This window comes from Galeopterus variegatus, unplaced genomic scaffold, assembly GCF_000696425.1.
Source record: "Galeopterus variegatus unplaced genomic scaffold, G_variegatus-3.0.2 Scaffold3337, whole genome shotgun sequence".
Lineage (NCBI taxonomy): Eukaryota > Metazoa > Chordata > Mammalia > Dermoptera > Cynocephalidae > Galeopterus > Galeopterus variegatus.
Genome location: NW_007729448.1, coordinates 151,592 through 171,727, shown reverse-complemented (window position 1 = coordinate 171,727; position 20,136 = coordinate 151,592). Strand labels below are relative to the sequence as shown.

Genomic DNA, 20,136 nt, shown 5'->3' with positions numbered 1-20,136 from the left:
TGCTGGGCAGTATTTAGCACCAAGCTGTTGCTCTGTAAATGTCAATTGGCCATTCTTATTATCCTGAAGACAGTTACAAAATGTTCCTCAGTTCAGTGGTTGATTAGAATTTTGAGATGGACACTCCACTCCTTGGGAAACTTGTTGCAGGATAAACAGAAGACTGCAATGAAGCACTCTATTAGATCAGCAAAAACTGGACAGAATATGCTGGCCAGCCTTACCTTGTACTTGTCTGGCACCTGGAGTGGCAGGCAATTTACAAAACTAATTATTATCACAACCAACACTCCCATTTTCCAGGGGCCAGGGAACCAAACTATCTAAGTTTTTGCTCTTTCTCTTCCTCCCCTCTGTTGCCCATCATTGGGCTGCACCTTTACTAATTATTATCTCCCTCAAAGGATACAGAAGAGAAGAGAAAATAAAAGTGGAAATAAAACAAAACAAAGATATTTTAAACTCTATTAATTATAATCTGGGAAAAAAAGCAAGTGGGAGGGTTGGAAGGAATCAAATCATAAGATTTAGCCAGAAATAGATTAATTGATTAATTTATAAGGGAGACTTTGATTTATGGATAGCAAATACATATAGGTTTTCTCTTTTTCTCACCATGATCACACTTAAAAGAGAGTGAATGATATTGGCGATAATAATGACCTGGTGGCACCCACAAAAGGGACACAGCTAGCAAAATATTTCTTGGGAATCTGTTGATGGAGTCTAAAATATCATGAAAGTATGCTAGTAAGAGTGGGGACCTGTGGAATAAACCTCTGACCTGATGAAGTCTATAAACCTCCTGGAGGAAGTACACTAAAGGAGCATAAACGAGAGTCAAATTCATTCTGAGAACGTTTTGTCAGCAAGTTCTAATCATAAGGACACAAACAAGGGATGGCAGTGATGGAAGAGGTAGGCAGGGGTCTCAGCTGGATCCTGGGATCCCAGGTGGGGTGTGGAGCTGTTAGCAGCCTCATCTTTTTGACATGCAAAAGGAAGCAAATTGAATCTGGATGTGGATGGGAGAGTATAAATCCCTAGTCCCAGGATGAGACACTGCAAGATTGGAACCACATTTTTAAATAAATGAAAGTACCAGGGTGAAAGTCATATCAGCTGACAATAAACTAGGATAACATGCTGTGCTGAAAGAGAAAATGGAGAGTTCCTAATAACCAAATTATAAAATATATATATCTAGCTGGAGTAATAAAATGGAGAATGAACATGAATATTTCACATCATAGTCGCCTCTGATGTAATTGTCAGCAGCATCTGCCAACAGACATGAGTGATGTGGCTATGGCCTGGGGAGGGAATGTGAAAAACTTGAAGAGGAATGATGATGTGGGTGAGAGCTGGAAGCAGAGTATAGAGTAGAGTAGACAAAAGAGAATGCCTACCATCAGGATTCTGGGAGTCAGCATCCTTGGGGATGGTGTATAGGTCGTAGGTACTATTCTCTAAATTGCTGGCTCTCTGCAGAGGAAAAGGGGAAATTAAAATGTTAGTGAGAGGCACCCAAGATACCAGTTTATTTTGACAGAGAAAACAGTTCCATTACATAGACCACAATCTGAAACGATACTTTTCTCACCCTTTGCCCAGAGGGCATTTGTATGTTTCCACAACTAATATAGGGCTCCTCGCCAAACAACTCATTATTTATGTCACTTCATTTTCTTTATTGTCCAAAGACACAGATATTATCTAAATGAAAGCAAGGATTTCTTACTATTCCAAAATTAACAGACTAAGATCTCAATATTTTGGTACCCCACCTGAGTATACTCATCAACTTAAAAGTCTGCTTGAAAGACAAAAAGCCATCAAAGAAAAGACATTAAAGAAAATTGCCAGGAGAATGTGGGACTGCCAGATATTAAAGAAAGATACTAGAAGTTATACAGGGAAAGAGAGGTTTTCATTTTTAACTTGGCCACCAGGGTACTAAAATTAGAATAACATTTATTTTTTGCAAATTATGTGTCCAGAAACAAGGAGGGCTACTTGATGATTCTATTCCGTTTTCACCCAAAGGGAGGGATCCAGATAAGCATCTTCTTTGCATAGGATATGGCTGTAAACATTCTCTCAAATCACTTTTAGTGACCTAGGTCATTTATCTTTACACATCATTAAGTTTAAGAATTGTTAGCCTTATGATATAAGTTCACAAACCCTTAATATGTTTATGACAACTGAAAAGCCTACCTGGTTTGAGCTGTTAAGTGTACCCTATGTTAGCTCTAAGAAAATGAACATTAAATAACTCCCAAGAAGCCATTAGAGATCCCCCAAGGGCATGAGGAAGAGACTTATGGAAAATGAGGAGAACGTAGAAAGACTCCATAAGTTACTTACTGTACACAGTAGGACTGCATTTTCCGCTGGATTGTATGACATATTAAACACAGGAAACTTGGAACCACTAGAGATATATATAGAAAAAGGAGAAAAAAGGAAGAAGCATAAAAATAGAAGGAAGAGAGGAATTACTCCTACACCTCCTACTGATCCAATCTTTCTTTTTTTTTTTTTTTCTTTTTGTCTTTTTTCGTGACCGGCAACGGATCGCAACCCTCAGTGTCACGCCCGTACCGGACCGGGACCGGCAACGGGATCACACCCCTCGGTGTTGCGCCCGCCCCCCGCTCAGCCAGTGAGCGGCCGGTCTGTATGTGGGATCCGAACCCTCGGCGGGAGCGTCGCCGCACTCCCAAGCGGCGCACTGTAACAGTGCGCCACCGGGCCGGCCCTACTGATCCAATCTTTCTTTTTTTTTTTTTTCGTGACCGGCAACGGATCGCAACCCTCAGTGTCACGCCCGTACCGGACCGGGACCGGCAACGGGATCACACCCCTCGGTGTTGCGCCCGCCCCCCGCTCAGCCAGTGAGCGGCCGGTCTGTATGTGGGATCCGAACCCTCGGCGGGAGCGTCGCCGCACTCCCAAGCGGCGCACTGTAACAGTGCGCCACCGGGCCGGCCCTACTGATCCAATCTTTACACATATTCTCATCATTTTTATAATCAACAAAAATAAATAAAAATTCCATTTATTCTCTTCCTTCCTTTAAGGCTTGGGAACTTCCTATCTCAGCTTTGAGCAAACAGTTCAAAATGGCAAAACCTGGAACAAGTCAAATTATTCAACAGAAGGTAGGGTTAGCACTCAATGTAGTGAGTGGGATTGATCCTGCTTGGGTACAAATTCCTACACACAATTGTAGTGAACACTGCAGAGTAACATGATGGGATTTGTCTCTGGCTGGTTTCTCCTGTCCGTTGGAGTGTTCACATAAACCCATCTTTTTATTGTAGTGATGCTAGAGCATGGTTATCAAACCCTGATGCCAAAGTTTGCCACCATGAATGTTTCAGCATGCTGATGCAGCTGGCTTTCCAAAAGGACAGTTCCTTTTGCCAGGCATCCCAGAGGTTATCATATCTTTGGAGTTGAGTTTCCAGAGATATATATTTTGACTTAGAGTTGTGTGTATTTTGCCAGAAAGCAAAGGAAGAGTTACAGAAAAGAAATGCCAAATAAGGCAAAAAGATCTGTCACCAACTTTGGCTGCTCTCTACCAGGAAACTTTTTCTAGCTTGAAAGAGACCTGGCAAACTGTGGCAGTATGATTTCCTCTCCACAGGGTCACTAGCATTCTCAACAGGGGAACTCCCATTCTACCCACTGCCACTTCCTTGCCTACCATGCTCCTAGGATTTAAACTGAGCAGGCTCATCCTATGGGGATTCCACTTGTGACAGGAGATAAGACCCAAAATGCTGTTTTGTTTAAAAGGAAAGGGCCCCGTTTGTGGGTATTGTATCATGGTGACAGATGAGAAGGTTTGGAGGGAAGAAACAAGTCAGATTTACCTCCGCAACTGCATCACAGCTACATCCTTGGAGCTGTTGAAATCTAACTGACGTAAAAATCGGTCCTTGACATAATGCAGCATATTGCCATGAACAGCATAGGCTGGTCGTTCCCGTTCCAGCTTAAAAACAATCATGCCACCATCATGGCCTGGGACAGAGAGAAGAGAGAAAAGAATCAGCTGTTGGCAAGAAAGCAAGCTAGAAACAGGAGATGCAGAAAGATGACAATTCTACAAGTACGGTAAAAACAAAAGACACCTAAATGCATCCCTTATTGGCCTAAATTCTCACAATTCTTGGAATTTTTTTTTCAAAAATTAAACTTTGCTAAATTTAAAAGTTCTTGGAATCTTTGTTCAAATAATGCTGTGAATCCTTTCCTAATACTATATCACACTGCTACGTTTAGCCATACCCTTCTGTGTTCCCCTAGCACTTTGTACAAACCTCCATTATAGCACTTACTACCCTGCACTGTAATCATTTAGGGTTATCACCCCCACTATACCATGAAGGCAGAAATTACTATATATAATTATAATTTCTACCCTTCCTCGGTCCCTAACATATAAAAAGAGCATAAAAGTATTCACTGAAAATGAATATTAAATGAATGAATATTAAATGAATATTAAAGAGCCTTTATGATTCTGTTTTTAAATAATGTTTTGTTTTTTCCCTATAAGCATCATCCATCCTTTAGAGAACACTTCCACTCTTGTCCTCGTACTGTCTACTCTCCACACATAAACCAGATCATATCACTTCCCTGCCCAAAACCTTCCAGTGGCTTTCCATTAATTCAGAATAAAATATTAAGTTCTAACCATGGCCTAGAAGGTAATGCATAATCTGGCCTGGATTCACCTCCTATTACTTAGTCTCCTACTTGCTGAGCTCCAACTGGCCTCTTTGATGTTCCTCTAACATGCTAAGCACCTCTCACATCACAGTATTTGCATTTACTATTCCCACTGTCTCATTCTCTTTCACTTTTGTGAACCTCCAATTTAAAGTAGCAGTCCCCACACTCACCCCTCCTTATCCCTCTTACTTTTGCTTAATTTTTCTCAAAGCATTTTCCACCACACATCATTTAATATATTTATTGCTTTGTGGTTTATCTCTCCTCACTACAAATAAAAGCTCCATGAAGTCAGTGACTTTGTTTTATATGCTGCTATAACACCAGCACCCAGAATAGGGCCTGGCACTCAATATGTATTTGCTAAATGAATGAATAAAACTTAGGTTATAACTTTTCAGTCTGAGAACTCCAAGTGTCCAGTACTAACCTTCTACGAGCTCCCAGGAGCTAATCAAAGAGAATGGGCTTTACTGTTAAATGGATCTTGGTGAAGAAAGAGCACTAAAAGAATACTCTCTAAGAAGATAAGGGAGAAAAAAGGAGAAAAGCTTCAACTAAGTGGCTCTGAGAATTCTATTCCTCCTTGTCATCCTACTACATATTTATTGGAGACAAAGCTAATGGAGAATCACTTTTAAGTCAAATAAACTTTGAACTAAAGCAAAGAAAAAAAGAAAGGAAATGGCCCTTACCTGCTGCAAAGAGGTTAAGGTTAGGGTGGGCAGCTAGGACCCAGAAACGATCATGGTCCCTGCGAAAGGTCTGAACCCCAGTCCTAGGAAAGCAAAAGGTACACAAAGAAAAATATTAATTTCCTAGGAATCTTCAGCCCATCATATGTAAGAATATTGAATGGCAAGCCAGCAAGCTGATTAAAAAAGTAAAAATCAGGGATAGTAAACTACATATCCTAAGTAATCACAATAAATTCTACCAAGCTACAGAAAGAGGAGACTTCAAACTGACCCTATTATTTTGATATTTCAATTTCCCCCTCTTCATCAAGATTTTCTACTATACTGCTTTCATTCCATATCTCTTATTTCTCTAGCTACAGAACTGGGGGAAGGGAGAAGAAGATGATGTTTAAATTTAAGAGAGAAAAAGAATATATACGGAGATTTCTATTTGACAGTAAATTTGTAAATACTGGCTGATCTCTAGGTCTCTTCAAGTTTTCATAATATATGATTTGATTTTTCTACAAGCTGAAGATTATGAGACAAAAAGTATTCTAATCTAATTTTTAAAAAGAGAGAAAGAGTAGGAGAGAGAGGGGCTTTTCCCTTGGTTTGGTCACACAACATCAATAACTTCCTTACCGCTTAGACATATCCCAGACTCGAATACTCTTGTCCTCAGAATTGCTAAGGATCAACTCTTGGCGAGGGTGGAAGACAGCACAAGATACATTGTTGTAATGGCCCCGGCAGGTATCAACCTCCCATGCCTTTGATTCTGAAGGACGAAAAGAATTAGGTCATCACAATTCCCAACTACCATAACTTTGGGATTTGGAGATATGACATCCTCTTAAACCAAGTGCTAAGCACTACTACAAAATCCTAAATTAGCAACTTCTTTCTAAAAGGGAACTTTTTATCATTTAAGTCTTTTAATCTTTACATCTCTCTTTGTTCTTTTATTCTTAGCCTCCTATCAATTACAACACCTCTTCTCTATCATTCTTTATCCCTTTACCTTGTTTTATATCTCTATCAGGCATGTGTCACAAGTTGACATTTTAGAATAAATGTAAGCTCCACAAGACAGAAGCTTTATCTGTTAAGTCACCATTGTATCTCCAGAGCCTTGAAAAATGTCTAGTACAAAGTAGGTACTAAATAAATACTTATCAAATGAATGGATAAATTCTTATTTTTAACTATGTTTATACTCCTCAAAATCAGGTTACCGCCAGAGGAAAAAGGAGAAAGGGGCAATTTCTATGCTCCCAGGATTAGCATAATCACCTAAGGTAAGAAAATAGGTCAAAGTCCAGAAGTCCTGGCTACTTTACCTTGATGGCCAGCAGTCAATTTCTTAGACATGGTAATACTGTCACTGGTTCACTCACCATTCATGCGCCAGATCTTCACTTGACGGTCATCAGCCCCAGATACAATAAGAGGCATAGTGGGGTGGAAGGCGGCCCAGTTTACTCCACGATCATGACCCTGTAGAAAAAAACGAAGGGATTCTCCTAAAACGTCTTTATAACCATTACTCAAAGCAAATCAATGAACCATGCTGGTGATTACAGATGTCTATCATTTACTTTTCATGTGAAAAGACTCAAGAGACTATGCACTCTAAGATTTCAAACATCAGAATCATCATATCAGTCTATCCAATACTACCCTAAATTCTTTTTCTTTTTTGTCTTTTTTCGTGACCGGCAACTTGGATCGCAACCTTCAGTGTCGCGCCCGCACCGGACTGGGACCGGCAATGGGATCGCCACGCTCGTACTACCCTAAATTCTTTTTCTTTTTTGTCTTTTTTCGTGACCGGCAACTTGGATCGCAACCCTCAGTGTCGCGCCCACACCGGACTGGGACCGGCAACGGGATCGCCACGCTCGGTGTTGTGCCCGCACCTCGCTCAGCCAGTGAGCAGCCGGTCTGTACATGGGATCCGAACCCTCATAACTTCGTATAATGTATGCGCGGGAGCGCCACCGCGCTCCCAAGTGACGCACTGTAGCAGTGCGCCACCGGGCCAGCCCTACCCTAAATTCTCATGGGAATTCCCAAATATTTATATCCCCAAACTTACCTTCATTTGTGTTTAGTATATACTGCCTTGTTTTTTACTTGTCTAACTATATCTTATTTCTCCAACTAATTATTAATATCTCAAGTATAACTTTATAACTTAATGTAGAAATTCTCAAAGTGTTGTTGAGAAACACTTGAAGGATCCCTAAGATTCTTTTAGGAAGTCTGCAAGGTCAAAATCATTTTTATAATAATAATACTAAGACTTTATTTGCCTTTTTCATTCTTATTCTCCCATGAGTGTACAGTAGAGTTTTCCAAAGGCTATATCATATGTGATGATGTCATTGCTCTGATGGCTAATCAAATGTGTGTTGATATATTTCATGTTTTAAAAGGTTCTGTTTTAATTTCAAATATGGTAAAAATTGAGAGATATAAACCACATAAACAAAAACTCTTTGAGTTCCTCAATAAACTTTAAGAGTATGAAGACATCCTCAGACCAGAAAGTTTAAGACTGCTGATATCGTACATTTATATAATTGTATTCTATTTATAGATAAGGTAGTTTTGAATTTAGTATTTTTGAAGTTATCATAGTGTGGTGAAAAGCTCCTGGCTTTTGGTGTCAGACGGATCCAAGTTCAAATCCTAGTTCTTCCACTTACATGTAGACTTCAGTAAACTGCTTAATTTCTTTAAATCTCAATTTTTTTCATCTGCAAATGAAGTAGTTAATAATATCTATTTTATTGGATAGCTGTGAGGATTAAATTAGATTTTTTTTAAAGAAACACTAGTTTCTTTCTCTTATGCTTTTCTATTTACCCTCCATGTTATAAAAGTTACTTATATACGGTTGATTCTCAATAACTTTGATTAAATTTCTTTACACCTACCCCTTACAAAAGGCTTGAGAATGGACTCTGCTTTGGGATGCTGACGGAACCTACGCCCAGCTTTCTACCTTTCTCCCCACTGGGTTTATAAGATAACATGCCTCTCCCTCAGGTGGCACATAAACTTCATTTTCTGTTGGTTCACTCACAACTCTATTTCCAGTGGCTCAAACAGTGCCTGGCACTTAATAAGCACTCCATAAATATAAGTTGAAGGAATGAATAAATGAATGGCATGTTGCGACCTCCCCCAGAGGACAGCCCATATCCAGCCACTGACTGGAGAGATAAGTACCTCTAGTACATGCTTCACCACTGCATCGGTAGTTCCAAATAGATCAACCCCAGTTATTCCTCTTACATCTGACTCCACAGCACCAGGGGACAAGTTTTTTTTCCTTAGACCTTTGAAGGGGCAAGGAGTGAGATGAAAGATGAAAACATAATATTATCAAAAAAAGCACAGTATATCAGAAGCACAGAAAGGTACAGTGATAGACTAACATCAAAGAAAAAAATTTAAATAGACTGAAGAAAGAAGAGAGACTCAAGAGCATCTATTTCTAAAAATGTTCAAAATATTTAAGTACATTCATTATCTTCTCTTCTGCTCCCTCAACACTTAACAGACCTACTACCAGGATTTTTTTCTAGAGAAGGCCAATCCAATCTTCTGACACAGCCAACCTCTTCAACAAATCTCACTTCAAGAGCTGTCTACTTCAGAAAATGCCCACTTTCCATTCATTCTTCAGTGTTCTTAAAGTGTGGTCTCAAATAGTAAACATTCAATTTCCACTTTCAACTTCATTGAAATGTGTAATAACTTTTTTTTACATCTCAAAAATGTTCAAGAAAAGACATTTGGGGGAGACTGCAGCTCAGTGTTTCTCAAATTGGAAGCTTTTAGGCAACTCACGGGTAAGTTGTAAATGTGTTATGGAAACTAGACCTATTAAGCTATTCAGTGGAAGATACCATAAAACCACAAACTGCATATGCAAACAGTATACTCATTCATATCTTCTACTTGACTCTTGGATGTAGGACAAGATAATTAGAACTATGTCCTTTTAAGTTCTTGCCTAAAAGGCTGGTTATGGATCTAAATACATGTATTCTGCCATTAAAATCTTTAGAGGCTAGTCTCACTGGAAATAATTAGCCCATAATTTGAAAACACTAGGAAAAAGACAACAGGATAAAAGTCTTACTTGTAGAGGACCCACATTTTTGGCTCAATGACACTCATCTTTAAAAGCTGACCATTTGTGCTATAGTCAGAACCAAAATTATGATAACACTACTACCTCACATTTGAAAAGCACTCTGTGGTTTTCAAAGCACTCTTCACATATGTTATGTGATTTGATTCTAATAAACAACCTTTTGAGGTAGGCAAACAGGTATAATTATGAGACCACAACAAAAAGCTCATGGAAAGATTCATATTATCTTTTAATTCTACTTTTCTACAAACTTTTTAAAGTACCCTTATATACCAGTTTATAGATAAGAAAATAGAATTGGGACTAAAATCCTATATTTTGGGGGGAAAGTGGAAGATAAAATTACCTAGCATTTGTAAAATAAAAAACAAAATAAAGACAATTAACTATAATAGAGGGAAAATAAAACCTACCATTGAAAATAAAATCTAAGTAGCTTGAAGCCTAAATACTGGCAACTGTAGGAAAATATGAAAACTTAAGTCTAACGACTGTATTTAAACACGTTTAAAAATTACAATACATTTCTTCTGTTCTAACGGCACCTAAACATCAGCATTAGAGAAGTGAGCTTAAAAGGTCATGACAGTTTTAATTATCTTGCTTCCTGTCTAAGATGAGCATTTATCAGCAGGTAAAGAGAAATAAAGCTAATGCTTAAAAAAAAAAAACTGCACTCTCCCAAAGCTTCATAAATACATTATTACAGGGATACCTCTTTTCACTTATTTCACTTGTCTCTTTAATAGGATCTGTCAACTTTTTCTAATGAGTCTGGTGTATAAAACAGATTTAAAGGAAGATACAAAGACAGCTGTGAGGAACTTCATTTCCAAAAAGCCTCAACAAACACATTAAAAGGAAAGCTGTATGACAGAATGGAAGCCTTTGTTGCACTTGCATGTAATGATCCAGGAAAAGGGGAAGGGAAAAAACAGACAGATGAATAGTGACAGGCAGTGAAAAGATACTTAGAGAAGAAGTATTTGAGCCTCCGACAAGCCACTCACTAGGACTGAGCGACAGATGGAAAATTTCTACAGCAGCTACCCAAATCCAGAGGGAGGAAAGGACACTCTCAGAATGGACCAGTTTGATGCATGCCTCCCAGTGGAGACCATAGGAAGCAGTAAAAGGGAGAAGGATGAGGACAGGATTTGGCAGCAAATTAATACTTTTTTAGCAGTCATTTCAAAGACTGAGCCTGAGTTACATAGGCTTGACATGCAAAGGTGCAAGCACATTAAAATAATTTAACTGTCAGTTTACTTGGAAGCTCAAGCTAAAAAAGTAACCAATCTTCTATATCTAGGTTGTAAATATATTCTCTTTTAAACAAATAGTTTTTGCCAGGCTAACACAAAAGATTCAGGTTAAGCTAAGCCTGTGGGGGTCAATCCTCATGGGAGAGATATCAAGAGACAAGTTTTCCTTTAAAGATCTCTATAATCTCTTATTGCTTACCTAGCTCAGAGAGTGTCCCTTTCAAAAAAAGACAGTCAAAAAACTAGAATTCTCACCAGTCCTCTAAATTAGGGATATTCATTCTCTTACTCAGAGCTAACTTTCCTTCCCAGAAATTAGCTCTGGTTCCTAACAGATCTGAAAGCTAATTCCTCTTCTTGTGTTCAGACTTATCTGAACTTAAGCAAAAAAGAACCCTGCTGAAAAGAATATGCTGATTTCTAGAAAAGGAAAGAATAAGTATGAAAGTCTAACCCAAAAGCTCCTTCCACTTGGTTAAATATGGTATAGCATCTCCTTCCAGTCTGGCTAAGGGGTTACTGGAAGTCAAGAGTTGTGGGAAGAGAAAAACATAGAAATGGTAAAGACAGCAGTAACATTAGTACAGCAGGCTAGCACAAAATTCTCACTATGACATATGCTAAGTACAGCAATTGCAATGTTAATATACAGTAACCCATGCACTTCACACATTCAAGAGCAAGTATAAACCCCACTGGGGTCACACTTTTTCCCTCTTCTCTGATCCAGGGCTCTTAATTTTGATGCAAAAATGTTCTCTGCTTGTAAAAGGTAAAGAAAAGTATTTCTTGCCTCAGGCATTTCATGATCACCAATGAGAGTACAACTATCTGACTGTCCCAAATTGCTTCAGCTAGACCACAGGGACCATGCTACACTAGTGTCAAGTGGCACAAACAATACTCATAGAGTGGAGCAGTATAAGGGCCCTCTCAACCTGTTGTTCTGGAAGACTACTAAGCCCTAATGCCTGAAAGTATCAGTTTAGGTATGTAGCAAATTAACTTCCCTATGATCTAGAATGGCATTAGCTACCTGGATACCATTGTTGGAAGAACTAAGAAAACAGTCACTCAAAGTACTTTCTATAGAACTTAATTCTCTCACAGAATCTTAGTTGGAAAAGACTATTCTAAATAATTACCCCTGATCAGCTGGAACAGCATGAGCTGATATCCAAGCCCATCAAGCTCCTATAAACTGAGACAGAGAGAGTGCTTTGAATGTGTACACGGTGAAGAACGATGGAAAGCCATAGCTAGGTTACTGGGAGAGTAGATGCTAAGCTCCCTGGTACTGGAAGTGAGGAGAGGGCACAGGCTCATAGCTCCTGTACCTAGTTCCTCCTGTTGGCATGGCTGGTCACATCTGGGTGTATTTCAAAATACCTAGTCAGTCTGGCGAAAAACTGCAACGGCAAAGCCCTGGAAGAAGAGAGTACAATTGCCCTATCTCCAATACAATCTTCTTTACACCACTCTCTTCTAATTCTAAGGCTTTGAAAATTGCAAAAACAGCATGATCTAAAGGTTCTATTTTTCAATTCTTCCCATTCCCACTTGGCTGGTTTTTATGCCCCATTAATCTTTTTTTTTCCTTTTTGTCCTTTTTCGTGACCAGTAACGGGATTGCAACCCTCGGTGTCGCGCCCGCACCGTGCTCAACCAGTGAGCGGACCAGTCTCTATATGGGATACGAACCCTCGGCGGGAATGCCGCCACACTCCCAAGCACCGCACTGTACCAACCCTCGGTGTCGTGCCCGCACCGCGCTCAACCAGTGAGCGGACCAGTCTCTATATGGGATACGAACCCTCGGCGGGAGTGCCGCCACACTCCCAAGCACCGCACTGTACCGAGTGCGCCACCGGGCCGGCCCTGCCCCATTAATCTTAAACAACTGCTTTTGTAACATTCCAAATGCTGTATCCAGGAATTCCCATTTTCAACTTGCTGTTCATTAATGGCTTATAAGAACAAGTACCATATTGCACCAGCCCACCATGCCAGAAGGGAGCTGGGAAAAGCTATCACATCAGCTGTACAATGCAGAAGGGTGCGTAATAAAGTTATTTATTCTTTCTTCTGTTCTTTGTTACCACAAAGAACCAAGCAAAGACCTACGAGGAGGCCTTCCTTTTATGGAATGAAACATTGTTTTGTGGTGTAGCCTTACAGAGAACTCAATCTCTAAGAATTTCTAAAGCAACAAATAGAAAAAGACAATTCAGCAAGTGATGAGTAAATATAACTCAGAAGAGAACCACAGCATTGAGCATCTCATTTCCCTATCCCAACTCAAAATGCTTTCATCTATTTCACAGGTACAGTTCTTTCTCCACACTTAAATTCTCTGGTTAGTATCTTCTTAGATTTCCTTTATACAGAACCAAACATTTAAATGCTTATCTAAAAATCATAATGTACAAATTATAAAAGGAGGAATTATCCCAACTATCCAAGAATCTACAAATTATTTGATTTCTGGTCCTAGAAGTCTGCCTATTAAAAGTCTGCCCATTAAAAAATATTCTGGACATAAAAAATCACCCACCCTCCCCCCAACCCCAGCCATGCTCCTTACACTAGAAGAGACCTAATAAAGGGATTTTCATATTTCTAAAAAAGGCAACAAGATCCAAGAGTCCTGTATCCTTGCATTAATCTATTCTCAAAATATATTTTTGTGAAAGACGCCTTTTTTTTATTTTAGTGGAAAGCATGATTCTTAATCAAATGCCCGATGGCATATAGATTTTAACTAAAAAGTCAAAATTTCTTCAAAGCGAGTGGATTTTCTAGAGTAACCACTTTTCTTAGTGAAGAACCTCTAATATGAAGAACCATCAAAACAGATTCAACACCCTCAGAAACAAAGATGGCTATTATATGTGAATGGAATATTCTAAATTTTTCTATTCTAAGCCAACTACCGTCACTATTTTAAGCAATTGCGGTTTTGAGGCAGACATGACTAGCTTGTCCCATGAACTTGGGCAGCTCACCAGAAATATCCCAAACGCGCACAGTCTGGTCCAGGCTGGCTGATACAACCAGGTCTTCTGAGGGGTGGAACTGAGCACACATTACATAATGGTTGTGCCCCGTTAACACACTGCAAGGAAAAAAAAGAGAAAGGTAATACCAAGTTAGCGGTGGGAATCAACAGACTCCTAAACTAAATACCAATCTCCATATTCAATAGATGCCAATCCAATTATACTTTTATGGAGTCAAAAGTAGGTCATCCTAACAATTATGAACTAATAATAATAAGCAAAGTCAGCTATTTTAAGAATAGCCTTTTCTTGACTCTCATGCTTTAGTATTCAAATATTACTAATTTCTGGGCTGGTTAGCTCAGTTGGTTAGAGCATGCTGTTGTAACACCAAGGTCAAGAGTTTGGATCCCAGTACTAGCCAGCCACAAAAAAATAAAATAAATAAGTAAGTAAATATTACTAATTTTAGGAGAACTGAGATTACATAGCTCTCCTCTCAGATTAAAGACACATTAAAATATCAAAATAAATGTAACCTTAGTAATTCATACTGGAAATTATCTGTTAGATTTTAGTAGGGTACCCTTCCTAGAGGACATCATTTTAAATGATCCATACCTCTTCACAGAAAGTTCTGTGTAGAGTGCCAGCCCCGAACACAAAGCAGGACAGAGGACTAGATCCTGATTCAGGTTTTATGGGACCAGAATTGAAAAGTTCTTGTTCTAAAAGCCTAGCTATGTGACCTCTTTTCTCTAGTAAGAAATAATCAGAAAATACAGATTCATACATTACTAATGAGATTACCTCTACATTATTTTGTATTTGAAAGCATCTTACAAATATAATCAGTATTAATCAGCAGACATGGCCCATTTGGGAAGGGAGATGATTGTTAGGAAGATAAGCTGGTTAAGAAAAACTAAGAATTAAGACTCTTTTTTGAGCCCTCTGCCTTCTGCTTTACCAGACACAGGTTCTAGATTGCCAGTTCCACACTCGGATGGTCTGATCATCTGAGGCACTCAGAATCCAAGGATACTCCTGAAAGACATTCCAGACAAAGGCTTTGAATATTAAATGAACTTGTTCTGTTAGGCTCTTGTAACCATTTTTCTCTTTTGGGGGAGACTTCCATTGCCTAACACCTCAGCTGTATCAGCAAAGGGGCTTCTGCTTCTGATACTGGGCTAGCTGTCTTCTCCTCCCCACTGGTCTGCCAGCTTTTCCCAGCTCTGACATTTTCACCTGTAAGATTTAAGAATGAAGCCAGACAGACGCATAATAGATACTTAGAGGCAGGTAATATAATATTTATTTACATTTACTTTTAGATATATGTATGAGTGTATATTTATACTTACATATAGTTAATCATGTAAATTAAGATCCTGTGAAAGACTCTTCTCTTTAACTTTAGGATGGCAATATCATTTTATAGTCTGGCTTCTCCCTGTGAGACCATCCAGCTTAAAAAAATTCCCAAGTCTCAGTAAACAAGGCAAAAAGTAAAATGTAAAGACAATTTAGCCTTTTTGAAGTACATAAGATTGTTGAGAAATGGAAGAATTTTCTATTCACAGTCGCACCTCCAGTGTTTAACATAGAGCTTAACAAGTACAAAGCACACACATAGTTGTTGAACTGAAAAAATAAAATAAAATAAGGTTTCTCATAATTTTCCAGGTAGATAGCAACTTGTTCTAGGTAAGGGTCTTCAGCAAGTCCTTTATGGCAATGACAAATAGTTCCTACCTACTAGATTATTTTATTGAGTGATTATCTGTCTCAAATATTTCAGTTCTAATTTTCTCAAACATTCTTTCCAATCCTCAAATTTTAATTTTTTTTTTTTTTTTTAAAAGATGACCGGTAAGGGGATCTTAACCCTTGACTTGGTGTTGTCAGTACCATGCTCACCCAGTGAGTGAACCGGCCATCCCTATGTGGGATCCGAACCCGGGGCCTTGGTGTCATCAACACCACACTCTCCCGAGTGAGCCACGGGCCGGCCCTAAATTTTTTTTTTTAAAGATGACCGGTAAGGGGATCTTAACCCTTGGCTTGGTGTTGTCAGCACCACGCTCTCCCAAGTGAGCCAACCAGCCATCGCTATATAGGGATCAGAACCCATGGCCTTGGTGTTATCAACACCACACTCTCCCAAGTGAGCCATGGGCCAGCCCTCAAATTTTAAATTTTTAAAAAGAAAATAAAGTATACTCAATCAGTAAATTCTTGTTTATTTCATTATATTCTTTCTAACTTAATTCAAGAGACTTATTTTACTAAGAGTCAAAGAATAGTATGAGTTACTTTTAATAGCAGAGAATTATAGGGAGATCCAGCCAGGTTGGGACTGGAGTAAGAGGTTAGGAGTCTCTAATCCGTAACTCGCTATGTAAATCTACTATGATATCTGAGAGAGCAAAGAAAGCAGTAAGCCTGGCTAAGGGAATAGCTTCCACTAGACCCCAAAATCCTACGACAGAGGGACGTGATTGTTAATACTTCAACACTTATTAGCTCATCAAAATAGCATCTTAGTTTGACCTTCCTCCAGACCTACCCACTGCTTAGTAATAATACCTCACATAGGATTAGCCTGCAAACTTTTGTTTGCTAGCTCAGCAAACGTGAAATCAAATCCACACTTTTCCCCACAGAGAAACAATGTCTTCCTCATAAAGCCCGCTGAATCCAATTAAATTAAATTCAGTATAACCCCAAGTGCTTCCTTTTGCAGAAGGAAACAAAGCAGAAAAGTCAACACCACATAGATCCTAGAAGAGCCACTCTAAAAACATAATTCTGTTAGCAAAGCATGGGTTCTTAAGGATCAAGTAGAAGATTACTATGGGGAAACTAAAGAATGTTCCAAAACCTGAACCACCACTGCTACTTACATGATGAAAAAAAGTGGTGCGGATATAATCTAAGTGCCCAAGCAATGTGAAAAGACAGCGCCGAAGCTTGTAATTCCAAACCTGCAAAGACAGAAATCCAACTAAGAAATAGGATATATACTGGTCTTCAGCTTCTGAAAGGCTCAGGTTTCTCAATGAACAAATTTGGATTTATATTTTGGCATTTTAAAATAGGTAGAAACTTTGATAGGGAGGCTTGTTTAAGATTGTAGGGAAAAAGACCAAAGATAAAAATATGGGTCAGCTAAATAATGTGGGGTGAAAGGGGGTGGAGGGCAAGGTTAGGGGAAAGCTAAAGATAAAATTATAGAAAAATTTTTCTTTCTTTGAGAAGAGACCATCTCTATTTAATAACAGGAGACAAGACAATTTATCCAGGGCTTAACTTGAAACTCGTCTTTCTATTGCATAATTATGTTCTCAGCTTGAATACAGACCACTTAGTGCTTTACCTATCACCTTAAAAAAGTAGGATAGATACCATGATGACTCTTAAGGAAACAACAATATAACATCTATTTTCTGTCTCTATAGATTTACCTATTCTGGACATTTCATATAAATGGAAGATAACTCCTTTTCTAAAATATTAATCATTTTAGAAAATAACTTTTTTCTTAAATGATACCCAGTCTTTCCTTTCTTAAATAGATTTTAAGGAAACCCTACTTAACCAATTTTTATTTTTAAAAGATGACCGGTAAGGGGATCTTAACCCTTGACTTGGTATTGTCAGCACCAAGCTCTCCCAAGTGAGCTAACCGGCCATCCCTATATAGAGATCCGAACCCGTGGCCTTGGTGTTATCAGCACCACACTCTCCCAAGTGAATCACAGGCCGGCCCACCTGAGTAATCTTAAAAAAAAAAAAAATCTAAATCTGATATCACTCCAATATTTAAACCCCTTTCATGGTTCCTTTCTATCTGTATGATAACATCCAAACTTCTGAGCACTGCAACTAGGTACTCCATGATCTGGTCCCTCTCATCTCCTGACCCTTCTCTCACCTTTTCTCCATTCTCCACACAAAACTAATTAGATTTTTTCAAATGTATCCAGCTATGTCATGCCTTTTGTCTTTGCACCTGGACAGCTATTTCACTTTGAATATCTCTCTATTGTATCATTCACCAAACTGTAAGTCCTATTATTTGGGTATGTTTATCTCCTCTATTTGAATAAAAGCTTCTTGAGAACAGAAGACATTTCTTATTTATTTTTGAATTCCCAAAAAAGAAAACACTATCTGGTACACAGCAAACATTCAATAAATGTTTGCTGGATAAGTGCTCTGCATAATGTTGTCAAAAGCCTGAGCTCTGTATGAGTTGTCCTGTATTTTAGTCCCTTCCATAATTCCCAAACCTTTTCACATCCTTCCATCCTTTATTCCCAGTCATGACAGACCTCTGTACCTTAATCTTATAGTCATCTCCTCCAGAGACAAACAGTGGCTGCTGCTTATGGAAGTCAATGCCTCGCACTGGACCTGGGGGAGAAGGCAGAAAACTATGTTAGAAAGAGCTATCTTTGCTAATCTCCATGGTGATTTATATTGAGGATTTTTTCAATTCTATCCCTTCCACATTTTTTAAGCATACAGGAATCCATATCAAACAAAGCTTATACTATCCCAGAAGGCAATAATACTTATATCCCTTTTAACTTCCTCCTAGAAACTATCTTACCATCATGTTCATCAAACTTGTCAATGAGGGTGCACATCCGATAGTCCCATAACTGGATGACCCCATTGTGTAAACTAGTCAGGATCCAGGGCCTTTTGGGGTGAAAACTGAGCCCTGAAAAAAGCAGAAAATAATACAATGAGCTAAGTAAGCCCCCCAATGTCACCTTCTGTGAATTCTGATGTAAAAAATAAATGAATGAATAAATAAATAAAAGGAACAACTAGGTTAATCTTAGGCTCATTCATTCATTCAACATGCCTGGTGATTTTTTATTGGATGCCAGATATTGTGAATTTTTTATTGTTAGGTGCTGGATTTTAGCGGCATTCCTAGAATACAGTTAAGTTACTTGGAATCGGTTGATCCTTTAGAAGCTTGCTTTTAAGTTTTGTTACAGCAGCTCCACAGCAGCCTTTAGTCTTGGTCTAACTTGGAACTACTGTTAGGTAATTCCCTTCTGAGGTCTCTGTATAATGCCCTGTAATGTTAGGAAGTCTTTCCATTCTGGCTAGTAGGAACATAAACTATTCCCAGCCCAGTGTCAGCTACAGGGATTGTTCTGCCTTCTCTTTTCCCACAGTTCTTTTCCAGGCCTGAGAAGGTCCCTGCAGATCTCCAGTGCTCCCTCAGTGCACCTCCCTCATCTCTGGCATTTTGCCAGGCAAATTCTAATCATCTTTGCTTACCTGAACTCTAAATTCTACTTCCTCAGCAAGACCACAGGCCCTTCCCTCTCCCTTCACTGCAGCCTGGAAACTAACTCTAGGCAGTAAGCTAAAACAATCATAGGACTCACTTTATTTATTCTCCTTCTCTCAAGAATCACTTTCTTGCACTGCATGTTGAACAATATCTGAAAACCTTTGTTTCATACATTTTGTCCAGTTGTGTAGTTGTTTTTTTGGTGGCTGGCTGGTATGAGCAACTGAACCCTTGACCTTGGTGTTACAAGGCCATGCTCCAACTGAGCTAACTGGCCAGCCCCAGTTGTGGTTGTACTTTGTGGTTGTGTAGTCATTTAAGGTGGGAAGGTAAGTCTAATCCTTGTTACTCCATCATGACTGGAAACGGTAACAACAGTTTAGAACGTACCCTTTCAGACTTTTAATGCAGTTATGTATAAACATAAGCATTATTATTTTATGAAAATGGGGATTACATTATAATGTTCTGCAAACTTCTCTTCTCATTTAACTTTATGATATGGATCTCATTACATTTACGTACATATAAACATAACCTCATTCTTTTTAACAACTACAAAGTACGAATGCACGACACTTTTAAATTATTTTACTGTTAGGCATTTAAATTTCCACCTCTAGTTTTTGGCTATCAGAAGAGCCTGCTGCAGATCTTCTACACAAAATCTAGCCTATTTGTATTATTACTGCTTTAGGCTAAAGACCTGAAAATGAGATTGCTCAAGATCAGAGTATGTGCATTTAACGTTTTGGTAGATACTATTTAACTGTAAAAACACCTTATTAATAAACAGTCTCACCACATTTATGAAGTTACCCATTTTGCACACATTGGCCAATATGAGATGTTATCAGTTATCTGTTGTTTTTCTTGTTTTACTAGTCTAGGACCAAAGTTATCTCGCTTTTTTCTTTGTGTTTCTTTCACTACTAGT

General features: G+C 38.7%; 1 protein-coding gene across 2 annotated transcripts in view; it reads right to left on the bottom strand.

Annotated features, from left to right (window-relative positions):
- The window catches only part of COPA (coatomer protein complex, subunit alpha), a 37,397-nt gene that overhangs the window by 15,373 nt on the left and 1,888 nt on the right, over window positions 1–20,136 (bottom strand). For both annotated transcript variants that reach the window (XM_008584698.1, XM_008584699.1), the window contains exons 2-13: window positions 18,495–18,608; window positions 18,222–18,295; window positions 16,783–16,863; window positions 14,844–14,920; window positions 13,880–13,989; window positions 8,676–8,785; window positions 6,836–6,935; window positions 6,081–6,216; window positions 5,451–5,533; window positions 3,888–4,038; window positions 2,371–2,437; window positions 1,410–1,485 (exon numbers count right to left, since the gene is read on the bottom strand). In XM_008584698.1, coding sequence (XP_008582920.1) covers window positions 1,410–1,485; window positions 2,371–2,437; window positions 3,888–4,038; window positions 5,451–5,533; window positions 6,081–6,216; window positions 6,836–6,935; window positions 8,676–8,785; window positions 13,880–13,989; window positions 14,844–14,920; window positions 16,783–16,863; window positions 18,222–18,295; window positions 18,495–18,608 — 1,179 coding nt within the window. The remainder of the gene's footprint in view (window positions 1–1,409; window positions 1,486–2,370; window positions 2,438–3,887; window positions 4,039–5,450; window positions 5,534–6,080; window positions 6,217–6,835; window positions 6,936–8,675; window positions 8,786–13,879; window positions 13,990–14,843; window positions 14,921–16,782; window positions 16,864–18,221; window positions 18,296–18,494; window positions 18,609–20,136) is intronic.